The sequence below is a fragment of the Rhinolophus ferrumequinum genome, chromosome 17 (genome assembly GCF_004115265.2).
Source record: "Rhinolophus ferrumequinum isolate MPI-CBG mRhiFer1 chromosome 17, mRhiFer1_v1.p, whole genome shotgun sequence".
Taxonomy (NCBI): Eukaryota; Metazoa; Chordata; class Mammalia; order Chiroptera; family Rhinolophidae; genus Rhinolophus; species Rhinolophus ferrumequinum.
In genome coordinates this window covers 8,835,580-8,855,917 of record NC_046300.1, presented here as the reverse complement: position 1 = coordinate 8,855,917, position 20,338 = coordinate 8,835,580, and the positions used below count along the sequence as shown (strand labels likewise).

Below are 20,338 nucleotides of genomic sequence, written 5' to 3'. Positions count from 1 at the left end.
CTGGTAGGAGAGGCAGAGACTCTCAAGGGCTGGTCCCACACCTGCGTGTGACCATTAAAAATTGGGGGGATATCGAGGCTGTGGAGGTCCCCCCAGAGGAGTGAGGGGTCCCAGCCCCACATGAGGCTCCCCAGCCCAGGGTTCCAGTGCTGGGGAGGGAAGTCCCCATGATTTCTGGTAGTGAAAACCAGCGGAGATTGTGGCTGAGTGAGAGGGAAGGCGGCTGGAGTCCCAGGCGATCCTCTTAAAGGGACTGCACACGGACTTACCCACTGATGAAATCACTGGCTCTGAGCTCCAGCGCTGGGGCAGCAGCTGGAGAGGTGACAGGGACACACGGGGGTGGGGGGATGAGGGGGAACTGAATTGTCTAGCTTCAGGATGAGGGTTGGAGAGGCAGCTTTCCACCAGATGTAGGAGCTGGCAGAAGCCATTGCTTCTTTGTTGAGTCCTCCCCCTTCGTGAAGTGCAGACACAGGTGGCTACCATATCTGAGTCTCCATCAAGCAGGCTAACACCATGCGTTCATTCACCCCGCCTTGGTGATTCTGAGACCCTGCCTCACCCAACTTTCAGGCATACCCAAGCCACTTCCAGTGGCTTTTTTTGGTACAAACTTCCTGCCGTGGCTCATGCTGCAGACTTTCTTAGAGTCTCCCAAAGGTCCACGGAACCCAGAGGAGAGTCTGGCTTGAGCATTTCTCATACCGCTGGCTGAGCCTCCCTAAGCCCTGCATGAGCGTCAGCTGGTCTTGATTCACGGCTTGGCCTCTTGAGGCACTTCCAAGCACAGCACAGGTGGTAACCATCTGCAGATTGCTTTGTGGCTCCTGCCAGGTGGCCCTAGGTGGGGCATGGGCTACAGTTGAATTTGACCTGCAGTGGGTCCCCTCCCAGATGGGCTGGTGTGCCCCGTGGCTAGCTTTGAAATGAGCTGTAGCATCACCCCGCCACCTCCAAAGACAAGGGGCCAATTGGGCAGGCAGCAGAGCCCTGCTGAGACAGATCCTGCCCCTGTACCACAACTCCTCCTCTACAGTCAAGGCCAGTCCTCACAGTCAATGAGCCCAAGGGTCAATCCCTCCCATTGATGTGTAAACAGCAACCAAGGCTCAACTACAACAGGAGGGCATACACAACCCACACAAGGGTCACAACAAGAGTGCATGGAAGACTGTGCCACTGAGCCCCACAGCACACCTACTACATAAGGCCACTCTACTAAGACCAGGAGACATAGAAGCCCTACCTAATACATAGAAACAAACACAGGGAGGCAGCCAAAATGGGGATACAAAGAAACCTGTCCCAAATAAAAGTACAGAACAAAGATCCAGGAAAAGAATTAAACAAAATAGAGACAAGCAATCAACCAGACTCAGAGTTCCAAACATTGGTTATAAGGATGCTCAATGATCACAGGGAGAACCTCAACAAAGAGTTAGGAAACATAAAAATGGAGTTAGAAAACATAAAAAGAACCAGTCAGAAATAAAGAATACGGTAACAGAAGTGAAGAATACATTACATGGAATCAACAGTAGATTAAATGAAGCAGAAGATCAAATCAGCGATTTAGAAGATAAGGTAGCAGAAAACACCCGATCAGAACAGCAAAAAGAAAAAAGAATCCAACAAAGTAAAAATAACTTAAAGGACCCCTGGGACAACATCAAGTGTACCAACATTTGCATTATAGGGTCCCAGAAGCAGAAGAGAGAGAGCAAGGAATTAAAAATCTATTTGAAGAAATAATGATGGAAAACTTCCCTAACCTGGGGAAGGAAATAGATATACAAGCCCAAGAAGTGCAAAGAGTCCCAAACAAGATGAACCCAAAGAGGCTAACACCAAGACACAGCATAATTAAAATGCTAAAGGTTAAAAACAAAGAATCGTAAAAAATATATATATATATACACATATATACATACATATGTATATATATGTGTATGTGTATATATGTGTGTATATATGTATATATATGTGTATATATGTATATATATGTGTGTATATATATATGTGTGTGTATATATATATATAATAATAAAATGGCAATAATTACATTCTTATCAACAATTACTTTCAATGTAAATGGGTTAAATGCTCCAATCAAGAGATAGAAGGGCTGAACGGATAAGAAAACAAGACCCTTACATATGATGCCTATAACAGACTCACTTCAGATTGAAAGACACACACAGACTGAAAATAAAGTGATGGAAAAGGATATTTCAGGAAAATGGAAACAAACAAAAAATTTTGGGGTAGCAATAGTTATACCAGACAAAATAAACTTTAAAACAAAAACTATAACAAGGGTCAAAGAAGGACCCAGTTATCTCACTTCTGGGTATTTGTCCGAAGAAACTACTTTGAGGGAACATGCTCATCCATATGTTTATTGAAGCATTATTTACAATAGTCAAGATATGAAGGCAACCTGGGTGTCCCTGAGTGGATGAATGGATAAAGAAGAGGTGGTACATATGCACAATGGAATATTACTCAGCTGTAAAAAAGAATGAAATCTTGCCATCAGCAACAACATGGATGGACCTAGAGGGTATTCTGCTGAATGTAAGACAGAGAAAGACAAATGTCATATGATTTCACTTAGAAGTGGAATCTAAAGAACAAAAAATAAATGAATGAAACAGAAACAAACTCACAGATACAGAGAACATTTTGATGGTTGCCAGATGGGAGGCGCTTTGGGGTGGGTGACAAAGGAGAAGGGATTAAGAATTACAAATTGGTTGTTACGCGGTAGTCATGGGGATGTAGAGTACAGCATAAGGAACACAGTCAATAATATTGTAATAACTATCTATGGTGTCTGATGGGGACTAGATCTGTTGGGGTGATAGATGGGAGGGGGTTGGGAGCAGGGTCAAAAGGTGAAGGGATAAGAAATGCAAAGTGGTTGTTATAAAATAGTCATGGGGATGTAAAGTAAAGCATAGGGAATATAATCAATCAATAATATGATAACTATGTACGGTGCCAGGTGGGTACTAGTCAGGGGGATCACTTCATAAATTATATGAATGTCTAACCACTGTGCTGTATACCTGAAATTAACATTGAATGTCAACTGTAATTGAAAATTTTTTAAAGGGCGGGGAAGATAAAGGAGAATAAGAGCTTCAAAGTTCCAGATATAAAATAAATTAAGTCTTGGGGATGTAATATACAGCAGAGGAAATATAGTCAATAATATTGTGATAGCCTGGTACGGTGTCAGATGGTGGCTGGACTTATCGTGGTGATCACTTCTTTAGCCTAGGGATATAATTAATAATATGGTAATAACTACGTATAGTGTGACGTGGGCACTGTTGAATAACTATGATGTACACCTGAAACGAATATAATATTTTATGTTAGCTATACTTTAATAAAAATCTTTCAATAAATAAATAAATAAATAAATAAATTTCCATGCTAGGGGATTAAGTAAGTTTTTCAGATCACTTGGGAGAGGGTGACTGGGGGAGCAGCAACACTTTAGAAGCTTAATTTGATAAGTTTTTTCTTAAAGGACGTACTAATGGCTTCCATAAAGTGTGAGGAAACTAAAAAGGTCTTCCCAACATTTAGCATGTCAGTGCAACAAAACCAAAAATCTTTCAAGATAATCTTTCACCTCTTAAATATTCCATTCCACTGTGGATTTTTCACTTAAAGAGGAAAAGGGCATTTAAAAATTCATAGAAGAAATATTGTACTACTATTTTTATCCTATCCTCTCTGCTTGCATATATAACATGTATCAGCAGAAAGACACTATACGCAAAATGGGTGTTTTTCCCTTTCAATACTCTTCTGTGATATCAGGGTTGCTGATCATTTTGAATAGGTCGTGCAGTGAAAAGTGGCGCCCAGATCTACCTCACCTACGTGATCTGGTTCTGTGCTCCATTAGACACTCACCTGAGGAGGGCAAAGGCCCATTCAAATAGCGCCTCAGATTCAACACCAGCTTCACTGCCCTCGCTTCCCACATAGACACTCGGTGGTAAGCCATGGCCTAGCAGGGTTTGATGACAACCTGACTGTTCTCAGACAAGGACTCATTCCAGATGTTTAACCCAAAATCACAACGCGATCTTTGAAATGACTTGAAGGCCACTTTCAACTGAGAAGCCCTTCCCGGTTTCACGCCTTCACTGGAAGACAGTCCCCATTCACTGGAAGACAGTGTCACCTGGCCAGTTCCTGCTCCCGCTGGGGGTAACTGAGCAGACTGTGAAATGTCTTCATTAAGCTCCATGCGTGGATTAGCGGCTCCAAAGGACAGCAAGCCTCCCTAAGTCGTCCTGTAAAGTGACCCCAAAGTGTGACTTGTCACACCATCCGAGGCTCCTTTACACCCGAGGGGTGGAGGGTGGCTTTGCCCGAGGCACAGCAGGTTCGTGCTCACGGATAATCCAGAGCATGTTCTAAACAATAACCGGTCCAGCCAACTCATGGTCCCCACAGCCTCTGCCAGAGCAGAGCTCTCCTACCCTGGGGTGGGTAGGGAAGCAGCTCATGGGAGCAATTTCTCACCAGGAAGGAGGCCACCATGTCCCTGGAATGAGACCTCTGTGATTCCGATACTAATTTAGTGCATGTAACCTTGAAAGGCTAGGGCATTTCTGTGACTCCTCCACTCCGCATATAAAGGGCTGAGACCCTGAGGTTTCAGGACCAGGCCGTGGCCTTCAGAGTGGCACTACGCACCCTCCTTTACCACCAAGGCAGCAGCAGCTTCACCTCAAAGGTAAAGGGTGTTGAACTTGAGTGTGCCTGGGATGGAGTTCGCCTGGCACTTCTCGGGGGAAGTGAAGTGGATGAACTCCTTGTGAGCCTTTTTCAGCCTCTGGAGTCACCTTTTCTCGCAAGCCCCTACCTAGTGTTTGCTTAGAAGTGACCTAGGTATCTTAATGGGGTTTTTCCATATCTAATTTATGTATTTAGGTGATGCATTCAAAAACAAGCTAAACTCTGTGAGGAAGCCAGAAATCAGTGCCAGTGTTCACTGAATAAGGCTCTGAGTAGATGAGATACTATGAAGAAAACCAGGGGATATTGAAGGGAAGATGCGACACAGCCCCTACCCCACCTCCCCGGGAACCGACAGCTGCAAGGAATGTTCAAATACAGATGCTCACCCACAGTGGGCTTCTCAGAAGACAGGCTTAAGAGGAGGTGCCAAGTTTTGGTCTCTGTAATTCCCAAGCCGAGCTTCTTCAACTTTACTATGCACGTGAATCATCCGGGGATCTAGTTAAAAAGGCAGATTTTGATTCAGGTTTTGGTCCTGATAAATTCTGCATTTGTAACATCTCCCACGGGACACCAGCGCTGCTGGTTCATGGGACAATTGAGTAGCAAGGTCCAGTGCTGCTTCAGGGACAATAACTGATCTTTAGACTTTTCAATGGCTGACTCTTATCCAATCAGCAAAAAATGAAAATACATTTTACTAAAAACATTTCTGTTACTTTTTAAAATTTTTTATTTTTATATTAACATGTAGCAAAAAATGACTCTTTTGTATGTGCTCAGTTCTGTGAATTTATCACCCATACAGCTCCATGTAACCACCGCCACCACCAGGACACAGAACAATTCCATGACCTCCCCCCCCAAAATTCCCTCATGCTATGCCTTTGTATTATAGCTATACTCTCCCCCATCTCTAACCCCAGGCAGTTATTATAGTTTGTCTTTCCCAGACTGTCCTATAAATGGAATCATAGAGAATGCAGTCTATTGAGACTGGCTTCTTGCACTCAGCATGAGGCCTCTGAGATCCGTCCAAGTTATTGAATGTATCAATAGATTGTTCTTTTTTATTGCTGCATAGTATTCCATAGAATGGATGTTGGATAGTTTTTTATCCATTCACTCACTGAAGGACTATTAGGTTGTTTGTCCATTTTTTGGCAATTGCAAGTAGAACTATATATAGGTTTTTGCTAGAACATATGTTTGCATTTCTCTAGGCTATATACCTAAGAGTGGGATTGCTGGGTCGTATGGTGGGTATATGTTGAGCTTTATAAGAAACTGCCAAACTGTTTTCGGAAATAATACCTGCAGCATTTTGCGTTCCCAGCAGCAATGTATGAGACTTCCAACTTATCCACACCCACCCTACCTAAAAATTGATAATGGCAATAATTTTTTTTTTGGCCCTTCTTGTAGAGGTGTAGTGGTATCTCTACATAGTTTTAATTTGTATTTTCCCAGGGGCTAATAATGTTCAACAGCTTTTAACGTGCTCGTATGATAGCTGTGTATCCTCTTTGGTGAAGTGTCTGTTAAAGTGCTTTGCCCATCTTTTAATTGGGTTGTTTGCTTTCATATTGTTGAGTTTTGAGAGTTCTTTATATATTCTGGCTACAAATCCTTTGTCATATATGTAATTGGCAAAGTTTTTTTCTTAGTTTGTATCTTGTCTTTCGTTCCCTTAACAGTGTCTTTTGCAGAGCAAAATATTCATTGCGATGAAGCCCAACTTATTTTTTTCTTTTATAAGTTGTGATTTTAGTGTCATGTCTAAGACCCCAAGCCACACAAAGAAATTTCTCTTATGTTTTCTCCTACAAGTTTTACTGTTTTACATTTTATATTAGCTCTATGATCCATTTTGAGTTACTTTTTGTATAAAATGTGGGGTTTGGGTCTGGTTCTTTTCTTTCTTTCTTTATTTCTTTCTTTTTTTCTTCCTTTCTTTTCCCTCTTATTGGAATCCTACTGTTCCAACACCATTTGTTGAGACACATCTGTGACATGTCTGTCCTTTTGCCAACACCCACCACCACATAGCTTCATTATTGTAGCTTTATAGTATGTCTTAAAACCAGGCAGTGTGATTCCTTCAATGTCATTCTTTATTTTCAAAACTGCTTTAGTTACTCTAGTTTACTCTTTAGTTACTCTTTTGCCTTTCCATATAAATTTTAGAATCAGCTTGTCTTTATCTATTTAAAAAAATCCAACTCGGATTTTTATTAGAGTTGCAATAAAACTATAAATTAATTTGGGGAGAACTGATATCTCTACTATGCTGAGTCTTCTAATCATTAACATATGTCTATTTGTTGACGTTTTCTTTCATTTCATTCATCAGCATTTTGCAGTTTTTAACAAATGTATTTTGTACATGTTTTGTTAGATTTATACCTAAGTATTTCATTTTGGGGTTATTATAAATGGTATTGTGTTTTTAATTTCAGTTTCAGCAATTGTTCATTGCTGGCATGCAAAATATATTAATTTTGTGTGTTGATCTCATCCTTGCTAAACTCACTTATTCTAGGAACATTTTTGTGGTTTGCTTCATGTTTACTTGAAAAGCATCTGTATTCTGCCATCATTGGGTGAAAAGGTCCATAAATTACACTTTGATATAGTTGGCTGATGATGATGTTCAGTTTTTCTGTATCTATGATGATTCTCCTCTCTCCTAGTTCTGCTGTTTGGGATCAGAACCACGCATGTGCAGCCAGAATGCCGGCTTCGGTGCTCATAAGCAGTTTTTAAGGAGTCTCTTTCCAGAGGTCTGCCCACCTCTGTGGTATCCCTGGTCATTTCCAGTTCCCTGGACTCCCCTTTTTCCAGTCCTTTGGCCAGAAACCTGGGGCTTTAGTTACCTGTTCTGCCAGTGCACTTCTTGGGGCTGTACTCACATCTGGGGTCAAATGTCCAGAGGTCTGAGAGAGAAAAGGCAGCGAGGGTCCACTCCACACCATAGGACCACAGCTCCTCCTATCGGAGCAAGTTTAGTGGTTCTCAGGGCTTTGTGTCTGCAGGTCCTGCTGCTGCCTCACCTTGGAGTTCCCTGGACACCTGAGAGGATGGAGAAAGGAAAAACTAGTGATTTCCCTGATTCTCTGAGCACTAGGAGTCTCCTTTCTCCCTAGAATCGGAGGACTTCTTGGAGCTCTGTCTGGCCATGTTCCCACTTGTGGGTTTCCAGTTGCCTTGAGTCTCAACAAGGGAGCCAAGAATAAAAATAGAAAGTTTAGCGCCATTGCATGCTTATTGGAATTCTGGTATTTTCTGGGGCACCTGCTTCTGTCTGCTTTTCAGAGTCCTCAGTCGGCTGAAGTCTGTCTAGGCTTTGGAGCTGCAGTGTCTGGAGAGACAGGGTGGAGTGTGCTTCCTCCATTTTATCTGGAACTGGAACGCTCTGTTCTGTTTCAAGCTGTGATCTTTATGACGCCTTTTTAAATGTTGTGAAAAATAATCACAAAAATAGTTGCTCTTCTGAGGGGTTGGCTATACAAGAAATATACTGGTAGCATGCACGGTCGGCTGGTATATAATGAGCCACTCCAGCCAAGAGTCCTAAGAATGAGCAGTTTAAGCCAAAATTCTTGTTTTAAAAAAAACCACCTCTCTCATTCCTCAATTTGGGTTTAATACTCTGCGTAACCTGAGGCTTGGAAAATTAAATGGTTGGTACAGCGTTAGGACTCACAACGGACAAATGTGCCTTTGTTTTTAGTTGATTCACTGAGCATTAGTTGGCCCCTCATGCTGCATAGATGCTTCACAGATGGTAAAAGTTTAACACCCTTCGTTTAACTGAATGGAGATGAAGGTGTTACATGCTGCCGTTCTCTTTAAGCACAAATTAATTTTGTGAAGTAAAGTTCATAATTGTCATTGAAGTTATAGCTTTTCCCAGTTGGCGGTGATGGGCTGGAAGCAGTAGCACCAGGTCTCTCCAGAGAAGTGTAATCTGGTAGCTGGATTCTTGGCCGAGGAGATACAGAGGATGGAGCCATTTATTTATCGAGGACAATCTCCTGTGTTTCCAAAGGGCTTTTTGCCTATTGATATTCTCCTCCTCACATTTCTGCAAGGTAGCGTAGTAGGTAGCGTAGTACCCTTGTTTTAGAAGCCAGGAAACTGAAACACAAATGCTCACAGAAACACGGGTGACGTGAAGGAACAGACTGACCCCTAACAATGAGATGCTGACAGGGTCTCCCAGGAGGTTAGAGCCAGGGAACATGGATGAATCTCTAGTCCAAACACAGAAGACATTTTCTCTCTACTTTTTTGAGGCATAACTTATGTGTAATAAAATTCACCCATTTTGAGTGTACAGTTTGATCAGCTGTGGCAATTATATACAGCTCTGTAACCATCACAGAAACAATACATAGAACATTTCCATAACCCTATAAAGTCCCCCATGGTCCTTTGCAGTCATTCCCCTCCCCCAACCCGACCCCAGACCACCCCAATCTGCTTCTGGGGTTGTCAGTTACACTCTATTAGCTTTGGCCAATGATGTCCTTTGCCGGACACAGAGAAAACCAGAGGGCCAAGACTGAATTGGGCACACAGGATGATGCTTAATACCCATTTGTGTTGGGCATTTTCGTGAGCATGATCTCATTTGATCTTCAGAACAATCCCATTTCATAGATGACAAAACTGAGGTTCAGAACACAAAGAAAGTCCCAAAGCTCTGAGGTGACAATGGGTAGTCCCTCCCCTGCGGGGTGCCCACCCTCAGTTCTCTCTCACGCCATCCGCTAGAGGGCGAGGTGAGGTTTCATAAATATCAACTTCTGGAAACTGCCAGGAGGAGAGGAGAGAAGAGCAGCAGACCAGCACAGCACTTTGCAGCCTAAGGCACATGGTGTGGTTTGGGGACGGGAGAGGCCAAGAGGCCCAGAGTCACTGTGTAGCAAAAGCAGACAGAGAGCTGGAGAGTGCAGGGCATCCTGAGGAGGGCTGGGAAGCAGAGGTGGGCATTTCCAGGTGGGTAAAGATTAAATGAGTTAATAGATGTTAGAGCAGAGTAGCTGTTCAATGAATGTTGGTGATGATGCCAGTTCCTGGACGGCTTCCTCTTCACTGGGCACCCAGCACACAGCTGCTGCATAACTGGGTGGTGGGCATGGCAGGCAAGTGGGTGAGAGAAAGGGTTTTGATGCTTGTGGATCAGGCATGGACGGACTCTGTGGGGTTTGCCTCCCTGCGGGACACAGCTGCTTCACTCCAGTGTGATGCTCACCTGGCCCAAGGGTGCTGGGTCTGCGATTCTGCCTTAACTGCTCTGGGTGCCTCCCCTGGCCTGGAACCCCAGAAGCTCAGCCCAAGAGGAGGCTGCAGCAGGCGTAGCAGGAGTGGTTTCCGGAGCTTGCAGCCTGCTTTCTTCTGGGCCCACTCCGATGTGATTTTCTGCTTGGCAGGGGAGCCGCCCTTGTTTTCAGCAGTTCTCTGAGCCTGGCTCCCAAGTCCGGACCTAAATGCAGGCAGAGCATTCAGACGAGCAGGTAGTCGTAGGCCCAACGGCGCACACACTCTCTGTTCAGGCTCTCGCTGCTCGTTTCTTCTGAAGTAGACGTTTCAGAGTAAAAATGAACATTCTAAATTTTGTGGGGAAATAATCTAGTGTGCACATAACTTTCCCAAATTGTCTCTCCCCCGAATGCCAGAAACTTCACATGAACTCAAAAGGACCGGGATTACTCTGTAGTAATGGACTCCAATAAAGGACCGTGCAAACGGGCATTCATTCCTTCCTGCCATCCCTGAGAAGCATGTTCCACGGTAACAGGCACCGCCAGGGCCACCAGGGCCACTAGGCAGGCAAGGTGACTTGAGGGAGCCCCCACATTGTCCCTACAGACTTTCCCTCGATGCCTGCAGCACTGCCAAAGGGACGACTGCCACTTCTGGGCCAGCCTTTGAGAATTGTATAACTTGGAGGGTGGAGGGAGCATGTATTCGATTCCACAAATATTTATTGGCCATCACTACACACTTTAAGATATTTAAATAAAACATAGGACCGTCCCCATTTCCAAAGAACTCTGCTCTGGGGTGGGGGCCTCACTGCAAAGTCAGATCTCTGCTATTTTGCCAGGAAAGTATGAGGTCACTGAGCACTTGCAGGAGGTGAGGCAGTTACTCTCCTCCATAGGGGACAGTTAAGGGGCAGATGGAGCCAATGGGCCCTGAGTATGACAGCTGCCCCTTACCAGCTGGATGACCTTGATAAAGTCAAATTGCTACCTCTGAACCTCAGCTTTCTTATCTGCAAAATGGGCAAATGATGCCTACTTTGCAAGATGGCGGTGACTGTGCCATCCCTATGCCCAGCCCTCATCCCCTCAGACTCCCTGGGGCCAGCTCTGGACGCAGACGTGCCCGGAGCGAGAGAGGACAGGATCAAAGACTGCAGTTCTCACCTTGGCTCACATTGGAATCACAGGGGGAGCTTTAAGAAGCCTGCTGCCCAGGCCAGTCCCAGCACATGGAATAGGACTCCCTGGGCATGGAGGCCCAGCATCAGGTTTTTGTAAAGCTCCCAAGTGACTCCAGTGGGCAGCCAAGGTCAACAGCCACTGATCCAGAAGAAAAGAGAAGACAAGTGGAATTATTTCATCTCTACAGAAAGAACGTTGGGGGAGGTAATTACTTGTTGTTGATAACACTGTTTTGCCCTGTACAACTTGAAGTTTAAGAACTACAAAAGTTCTATGTGTTCGGAACCTCATAAATTGCAGAACACTTTCAGATCATGATCAAATTTGATCTTCAGAGAAATTTTAAAGATGAAGAAACTGAGGCCCAGAGAATTTGTTGACAAGCAGAAGGTGCATCAAGTTAGTGCACAATCAGGTCTGGAGTAAACGTGTGGCTTCAAACTCCTCTCCTTCTACCAAGGCCGCTGCCCAGTCAGTGTCTGAGAGGGAGCTGTGGTCCCGACATTCATGCCGGGTTCCAGGCCCACAGGTCCAGATGCCCCTCCTGAATTTCCCGTGGATTTTAGCGCCCAGGCGGCTCATACTGTGTCCAGCACTGCTCGAGCCATTCCCCACGAGCCTTGCGCTGGTGTTCCCCGCGTTGCACAGACACAGCCACTGGAGGCTCCACTGATACCCCCCACCTTTGTTTATCACATGAGTTGGTACCCTCACAATACCCTGTGATCCCGTCCCTTTTCATTATCACTGCTTCTGTCACCCTGGGCACTGCTTCTCCCTGGACATTTCCAATAGCCCAATAATTCCTCTCTCTCATGGTCCAGTCCTTGCTTGTGACCTGCCTCCTGGACCCACTGAGGTCTGGGAGTTGGGCAGAGTTTTTTCATGAAAAAAAATGAGCATTCATGAGTATCTGATGTGTATCATTCCAATACACACACACACACACACACACACACACACACACACACGCACGCACCTCAAAGCTGCTTGCTCTGGTGTGCCAGACACTGGGTGTCCTCTGTGACAAACCCCTTTAAGAAAGGGCTTGAAAACATCCAGAAGCATGCAGCCTGCCTTCTGCCGGTCATGGCTGGGGGACCACAGGCAAGTCCCATAACTCCTCAGATGTCCCACCTCTAAAATAGAGAAGGTAATGTCCACTCATGAGGCAGTTGTGACAATGAAATGCATAAAAAGCCGCACGTAGTCCTGTTGATAAGCTGAGAAGCTGTTCTTCTGTGAGAAGGACGGACAGAGGTACCTGCCACGCTCTGGTGGGGAGCTTCTACAGTCACATCACTGGATCTTGACAACAGGTGGCTGTTGTCATCCCCGCTGGTGAGGGTCAGTGCCTGGCCAGGGTCTCCCTCAGGTAAAGGACGTCTGTACTTTGTGGAGCCTGAGGGAGCGTGTTCTACGGGGTTTCAGCTGATATTTTCTCTTTCAGGGGATGAACAATCAGTACGTCCGCCGGGAGGTCTTCTGTGGGAACACCTGCCACGAGCTGAAACGCTTCTGGGAAAGGGAAATCGGCAAACAGACTTACTACCGAGAATCAGAGGAATACCGCCTGGGGAGAAGTGCACTGAGAAAGTATGTGACTTGTTAGTCTACTTTCGATTAATTAATCTTTAAAAATAGACTGCTTGTCCAAGCAGGTTCGCAGCAAAATTGAGCAAAAAGGAGAAAGTTCCCATCTTGCCCTCCCGCCACGGGCCACCTCCCCACTCTCAGCATCTCCCACCATGAACACAACACCCAAGAGATGAACACTCCATCTGTGTGTGTTCTGTTTCTATTTTCAGGCTCAGAGAAGAATGGAGGCAGAGACTGGAAACCAAGCTGAGGATGAGGAACAATCCAGATGAGACTGAAAAGCGGGCAAATGTGGGCCGAGAGCTGCTTGCTTCACTGACACAAGACGATACAAAGCACTGAGGTCGCCGTGCTGGGAGAAGTCAACGCAAATCGCTGAGTCCCTTTGCCACGCCGAACAGATTTCATACGATTGTCTCCCCCCACCTGCGAGGGGTTTACCTGCACCTCCTTTCCCAGTTCTGAGTCGGAATTATCGGCCACATCAGTCCTCTGCATGGGGGCCAGATATTATCCCAAATGTCTCTAACAATGAGAGTATTTAATACCCAAGTTCCATGCAGCATCCTTTATTTCCGTATAATTATCGTCTAATTTTGAAATCCAAATATTTTCAAAGCGCAGCAGGTGGGGGCTGATCTTCACGGTTAGACTTGAAATGTTGCATAGTAGGTTTGCTCCACATTTCTCCCAGGAAACAGTTTCGTGTTTTCATTTTACGTGATGAAAAATACACCTATCTGCAGAAATAAAAATATTGTAAATAGTCATTTAAATAAGGTTTGCAAATAAATTGGTCTAACACTTATTTTTCTTCATACGAAATGAATTGACTTGTTCAGAAACATGATTACTTAGACCCATTCAATAAGATCGGGATAATTTTAATAAAATTTGGTTGCCTTGCCATCACTGGTGTGCGCGCTCTTCATTTCATTCCTTTGCTTTAAATGTCCACAGGCTTGCACTGGTTAGCTCCCTGTCGACTCAGCTAAAGTATATCAGGCCACCTCAACAAAACGCTTGCCATGTAGAATCTGAACTTTGACATGTCGCTGTCACTCCGCAGCCACCTCTCAGGTCCCCAGTATAGGGTTGCTGCTTCCAAAAGTGCAAACTGGAACTGGGCCTGAGGCAACAGCTTCTAACCAGGGCCAGGGAGCAGAGAGACGCATGTTGTAAAGTACCTGATGGTTGTGGGTAGCACCTGCAAGGCTTTCCATACACAGGGGCAATATGACCGGGAGACCCAGAGAGCACAGCAGAGGCAATTCTGGACCGTAGCAAGTGTGGGTTCCCTGCCCTCTAAATGCCCTGATGTGCCACGACGTGCTTCCTTCCACATCGCCAGGGAGCCCAGAAGCCTTCGTGAGGGCAACAGGAGCCACCAGGAGGCAAGAAGGGTTGAGGGAGCATCTCCCCAGGTCCCACACGTCTATGATCCAGGGATCAGGGCTCAGAGCCCCCCTCCCACTCTGGTCTCTCACGCAATCTGGGATTCAATTCAACTAATAAACTACAAATCCTGGCTGGGCTCATTTGAGAGCATTTTGACGAAAGAGGAATTTTTGTGGGCATAAGAGAAAAATAGAAATTAAACACGGGGAGGAGAGAAGACAAGCCTTGCAGTCTGAGACGCCCTCAGCAGCAGAGACCGGCCATCACGAACTGCAAAACACTGATGCTGGGATCTAAATGCAGTAGAATGGGGAAGGACATGCAGGAGAACATTCGTTGTTCATTTACTGGTTCACCATATGCCAGGCACTGTGCTATACAACCAGAGTAGAGCAGAGGAAGCCGGAAGCGCTGGCTCAGGAGGCTACAGTCTAGGGAAGACCGCAGAAAATTCAAGGCAATTAGCATAAGGGACTTTAGCACTGGGAGCCCCAGCAGGGAATGGGTCCCCTAGCCTAGGGAGAATTCTTTAAGAACAGGCGAGGTAAGCCCAAGCATCATCTGAGTAAAGGTGACATTCTGGGCTCACAAGTCCTAGGTGCTTTGAGGGAATACATTCAGCAAAGCTAGAATGTGCGTGAAGAGAAGGCATAGCAAGAGCTGAATCTGCAAAACTCGCAGACAGGGTCTTGCTGACTGACAGTCTCCGCTTTTCTCAAAGACACAAGAAGCCACTGAAGGGTGTTGGCCAGGGGAACATCACAATGGCCATGGTTCGGGAAGGTGGCCCGCACCGAAGGTGGGAGGACAGAGATGGGGAGGCCAGCCAGGAGCTTCTGCAAGGGCCCCACCCTCGTGACCTCCTCTAAACCCAATTACCTCCCAAAGGTGCCATCTCCAAAGCCATCACATTAGGGGTTAAGGCTTCAACATATGAATGGAGGGGGCCCGGGGGAGGGCGGGGTGGGGAGTACCGGAGGGAGTACACAATTTAGTCCATAGCAGAATGGGATACTTTAAACCTGTGTAGCAAGTCCTGCACACATCCCATGGATCTAACGGACCAGGAACAACACAGCAAAACACTGTGAGCTGAACTACGGTGTAGAGTACTGCCCAGGTTTCAAACTGGCCTCTCCGTAACCCACTAGCACGGACCGCAGCAGCACTGCAAAGGCCTTGAAAAGGAGTTGCCAGTTAAAACAGCCCGCAAACATGGGCCAGGACACACGTTCCTAACATAAATAGATTGAATACCTGCTAAAATAGACATGTAGAAAGGAGAGAGAGTCTCGTAGCCTTGCCCTCAAAATGTCCAGGGTACAGTCCCAAATGACTCACACCAAGAGCCAGGAAAATCTCAACTCAAATAAGAAAGGATAATCAACAGACACACAGATGTTGGAATCATCTGACAAGGACTTTTAAGCAGTTATACCAATGCGCCAACAAGCAATTGCCACGCTCTGTAAGCAAACTGAAAAAGTAAAGTTTCTCAGCAAAGAAATAAAGAAGAACATAATGGAAATTTTAGAAAGGTACAATAACCAAAGTAAACAAACTAACAACAAAAATAACACTAGATGAGCTCAATAGCAGAATGGAGAATACAGAGAACAGGATCAGTAAACTTGCATATAGTTAATAAAATTATCTAATTTGAACAACAGAGACAACATAGTTTTCTTTTTAAATAAAGGAACAGAGTCTCAGGACCTATGGGACAATAACAAAAAATATAAACTGTGTGTCACTGGAGTCCCAACAGGAGAGAATGCCCACTGTCACCACTTCTATTCAATGTAGTACCAGTCATCTGGCCAGTACAATTAGACTAGAAAAAAGAAATAAAAGGCTTATCTCCTCTTTGCAGATGACATGATCGTATATACAGATAACCCTAAAGATTACACACACACACACATACACACACAAACTATTAGAACTAATAATAAACAAATTCAGAAAAGTTGCAGGACACAAAATTAACATGCAAAAATCAGTTGCGTTTCTAACACACCAACAATGAACTATGTGAAAAAGATTTTGAAACAATTCCATTTGCAATCGCATCAAAAAGAATACTTAGGAATTAACATAACCAAAAAGGCAAAGACTTGCACACCCGAAACTATAAAACATTGCTGAAAGAAGTTAAAGAAGACACAAATAAACGGAACAGACATCCCGTGTTCGTGGGTTGGACAATTTAATATAGTTAGGATGTCAATAATACCCAAACCAATCCACAGATTCAGTGCAATCCTACCAAAATCCCAGTGGTGTTTTTTACCAAAATAGAAAAATCTGTCCTAACATCCACAAAGAATCTCAAGGAACTCCAAATAACAAAAACAATCTTGAAAAAGAAGGATAAGTTGGAGGTCGCACATTTCCTGATTTCAAAACTTTTTACAAAGCTAAAGTAATCAAAACAAGGTGGAGCTGGCATAAAGACAGACACATAAGCCACAGGAATAGGATAGGGAGCCCAGAAATAAACCCTCACACATGTGGACAAATGGTTTTGAACAAAGGTGCCAAGACCATGAATAGGGAAAGGATGGTCTTCAACAAATGGTGCTGGAAAAACTGGATACTCACAGGTAAAAGAATGAAGTGGGGCCCTTACCTTACACCAAATTCAAAAATTAACTCACATTGGATCAAAGACCTAAACACAGGACTAAAACTATAAAACTCTTCAAGGAAAATATAGGGGGAAACCTTTAGGACACTGGATTTGGCAGTGGTTTCTTGGAGATGACTACAAAAAAACAGATAAAAGAAAATAATAGATAAATTGAACTACATCAAAATTTAAAACTTCTGTACATCAAAGTACACAATTAACAGAGTGAAAAGGCAACCCATGGACTAGTAGGAAGCATTTGCAAATCATGTACCTGATAAGGGGTTAATATCCAGAATATATAAACAACTCTTACAGCTCAACAACAAAAAATAAACAACCCAATTCAAAAATGGGCAATGGACTTGAGCAGACATATTCAAGAAAAAAATTCAATAGACATCTCCAAAGAAGACACACAAATGGCCAATAAGCACATGAAAATATGCTCAACATCACTAATCATTAGGGAAATGCAAATCAAAACTACAGTGAGATACCACCTCACACCGTTAGGATGGCTACTATTTTAAAAAAACAGAAAATAGGGGCAGTCGGTTGACTCAGTTATTTAGAGCGTGATGCTCATAATACCAAGGTTGCTGGTTCAATCCCCACATGGAGCAGTGAGCTGCACCCGCCACAACTAGATTGAAAACAACGACTTGACTTGGAGCTGATGGGTCCTGGAAAAACACACTGTTCCCCAATATTCCCCCAATAAAAAAATAAAAGAAACAGAAAATAAGTGTTGCTGAGGATGTGGAGAAATTGGAACCCTTGTGTTCTGTTGGTGGGAATGTAAAATGGTACAGCCATTGTGGAAAACAATATAATGGTTCCTCAAAAAATTAAGGACAGAATTACCATAGATCCAACTATTCCACTTTTGCATATATACCCTCAAAAATTGAAAACAGGATCTTAAAGAGATATTTGTACACCCATGTTCATTGCAGCATTCACAGTAGCCAAAAGGTGGAAGCAACCCAAGTGTCCATTGATGGATGAATGGATAAGCAAAATGTGGTATAATACACACAATGGAATATTAGTCAGCCTTTAAAAGGAACGACTATCTGACACATGCTACACCATGGATGAACCTAGACGACATCATGCTGAGTGAAATAAGCTAGTCACAAAGGGACAAATACTGTATGATTCCCACCAGGCCCACAGGAAATGGGGAAGGAGCAGTTTCTCAAATAAAAAGTGGAAAGTGTACTGAATAGAAAATAATGACAGTGCCCACAGATCCAAGGGGAATGTGACGTGACCAAATGGCAAACACCCACAGGACCTCAGCAAACCTCCTTGCCAGAGCGCAGTCACATTTCTATCCTTGACTGTTCTGAGCAGCAACCGACCAGAGCTAAACTCAGAGAAGTTTCTTTCTGCCTATTTCTCTCCAAATCTGTGGCCTCCACAACAGGGGTGTTTATACCACATAGCCCTGTCCTGGCTCAGGCTCCGAAGAGAGCACAGGGCAGACCCAGCGGACATTTCCCCAGAGTGTGGGGTGGGACCAAGAAAGAATCCATTTTCTTCTGAGCATCTGAATTAGTACCATGGAAATCTGAGAGTTCTGGGGGCCACTATAGTGACTGGAAAGCAGAGAAATCTAACTGCTAGGAAAAAATAGAAAAGGCGGCGCCTAGAGAAAATCATAACAGGTGACAAAATGACTCTCCAGGGTTCTCAACAGCTTTCCACTCCCAGTTCTGGTCCTTCCCAGACCACATAGGACTATGCTGCATCCGTACAATAAATTCCCTTCTTTTGAGCTGCCTGGAGTTTGTTTCTCTTGCTCACACACAAAGTCACAAATAACATAGATTAAAAGGTGATTTCAGGGTCCAGATCAGGGAGTGGGGCTGTGCTTCAGTGAGGTCCTCCCACGTCACCTGTAAAGTCTGCTGGGACCTGAGGCCTCAGAGGTCAGACAACACTCTAGAAAGCCCGGTTATACCTCTAGGGGAAAGCGTCAACCTGAGAGGTATGGTGTGAGGGGTTATTTGCTGGGAGGAGAACACCCAGGGCCCACTCAGCTCACGGACTAAATTCTGCAAAGACACCACTCCCAGTTCCATCTCAAGGGGGCACCTATTAATCTGAGCTCCCCAGACCAGTCCTGATTTCAAATGCGCTACTAATATCTGGCCCTGTGTTGCAATTTTTGAGGAAGAAATATGGTCACCAAAAATATACTCCAGGAGGGTTCCAAGGATTTTTCAAAGGCATCTCTCTCAGATTCACGTTTCTCAGCAAGTATGTTGTACTGTGCACTCACTGGATAAAGTATGTAGTGACCGGGAGAAGCTTCTGGTCGGGGTAGCGTGTATTTCACAGGGACCAGAGAGCTAGGGCTGTTTGTTTTGAAGCCACAAAGTATTGGGCTAACTTTCTATATAGTGTAACTATACAGAAAGAGAATTCTATTGTGCATAATTCTAGCTAGGAGACCTTAGTCAAATTATTCAGTTAATAATAGTACGTTCTTCATAAGTAAAGTACAGTGCCTGACACATAGCAAGTTATGGTAGGTGAATAAATGCTGTAAATAATGTTATAAACAAATTAATGGTTGCTAAGCTTCTAAGAATGATAAATTTTAGAGCTGCAAATGGGGTGTGAGTGCACCTAAAGACTACTCCTACGTTGAAATTTTCAAAATCAAAGCGTTTTTTTCCTTCTAAGAAGGTTTTTCCAGACGACTTCTCCACACCCACCTCCAATTTCCCCCCACCCCCAGTCTCACTATCTCCATAAATGATGCCTTATTCACCCAGTTACTCAGACTAAAATCTAGTCATCCCAACTCCTCTCTTTCTCTTAACCTCTTCATCTAAGCCACTCGCAAATCTTGCCAATTCCATTTTCAAAATGTCAGGTCCGTCTTCTAAAGTTTACAAGGTTTAGTATCAAACCTTTACACCCTAGTTCAAAGGTGACAGTAATTTCCATAGAATTAAAATGTATCACCTCTGTACTGCTTACTTTATAAGAGAGGGTCAGAGTCTCCTGTCCTGCCCCAGGTCACTTCCTCTGGCAGGTGCTGCCCCATTTCCAGGAGCGATGGCTTTCTCAGGTAAGGTGCAAGGAAGCTGGGTTGGGGAGGGGTACAGGAAGTCGTGCAGGAAGCCTGTGGAATGTCATATGGAGAAGGAATTCAATCCCCAGGTCACTGCTCAGATATTCTAGGACACGACCGCCTCGGGACACTTTTTGGATATCTCAACGCCTGTCTATTTTGATGTCTGTCTGGTCTTTTAAACGGGGGAGAGATACTTGGCAAAAATCTTGGCGGGATCCATGCTGGCCTCCAGCACAAAGCATATGACCCGTCGGAGCAAATCATGAACTCACGGCCAAAGGGGTGATGTGATGAGTGCGAAGACGAGGAACTGGATATCCCTTTTCCGTGGGGCAGGGTCGTACTATGGCTGTGCTGAGCGCTGCAGCAGTTTGCAAACGT

The 20,338-nt window shown here is 44.5% G+C and overlaps 1 protein-coding gene across 1 annotated transcript; it reads left to right on the top strand.

The window, feature by feature from the left end:
* Positions 1 to 7,199: 7,199 nt before the first annotated feature.
* Positions 7,200 to 13,588, top strand: FAM240A (family with sequence similarity 240 member A). The gene is made up of 3 exons (XM_033131531.1): positions 7,200 to 7,556; positions 12,682 to 12,827; positions 13,040 to 13,588. The coding sequence occupies exons 1-3, from the start codon at positions 7,494 to 7,496 to the stop codon at positions 13,170 to 13,172; spliced, it is 342 nt and encodes a 113-aa protein (XP_032987422.1). The 5' UTR covers positions 7,200 to 7,493; the 3' UTR covers positions 13,173 to 13,588.
* Positions 13,589 to 20,338: the final 6,750 nt, after the last annotated feature.

Coding starts and splice junctions, on each gene's coding strand:
- FAM240A (XM_033131531.1), top strand. CDS start 7,494: ATGTGCAGCCAGAATGCCGGCTTCGGTGCTCATAAGCAGTTTTTAAGG. Junction 7,557..12,681: donor TAAGGAGTCTCTTTCCAGAG/GTCTGCCCACCT, acceptor TTTCTCTTTCAG/GGGATGAACAATCAGTACGT. Junction 12,828..13,039: donor GGGAGAAGTGCACTGAGAAA/GTATGTGACTTG, acceptor TTCTATTTTCAG/GCTCAGAGAAGAATGGAGGC.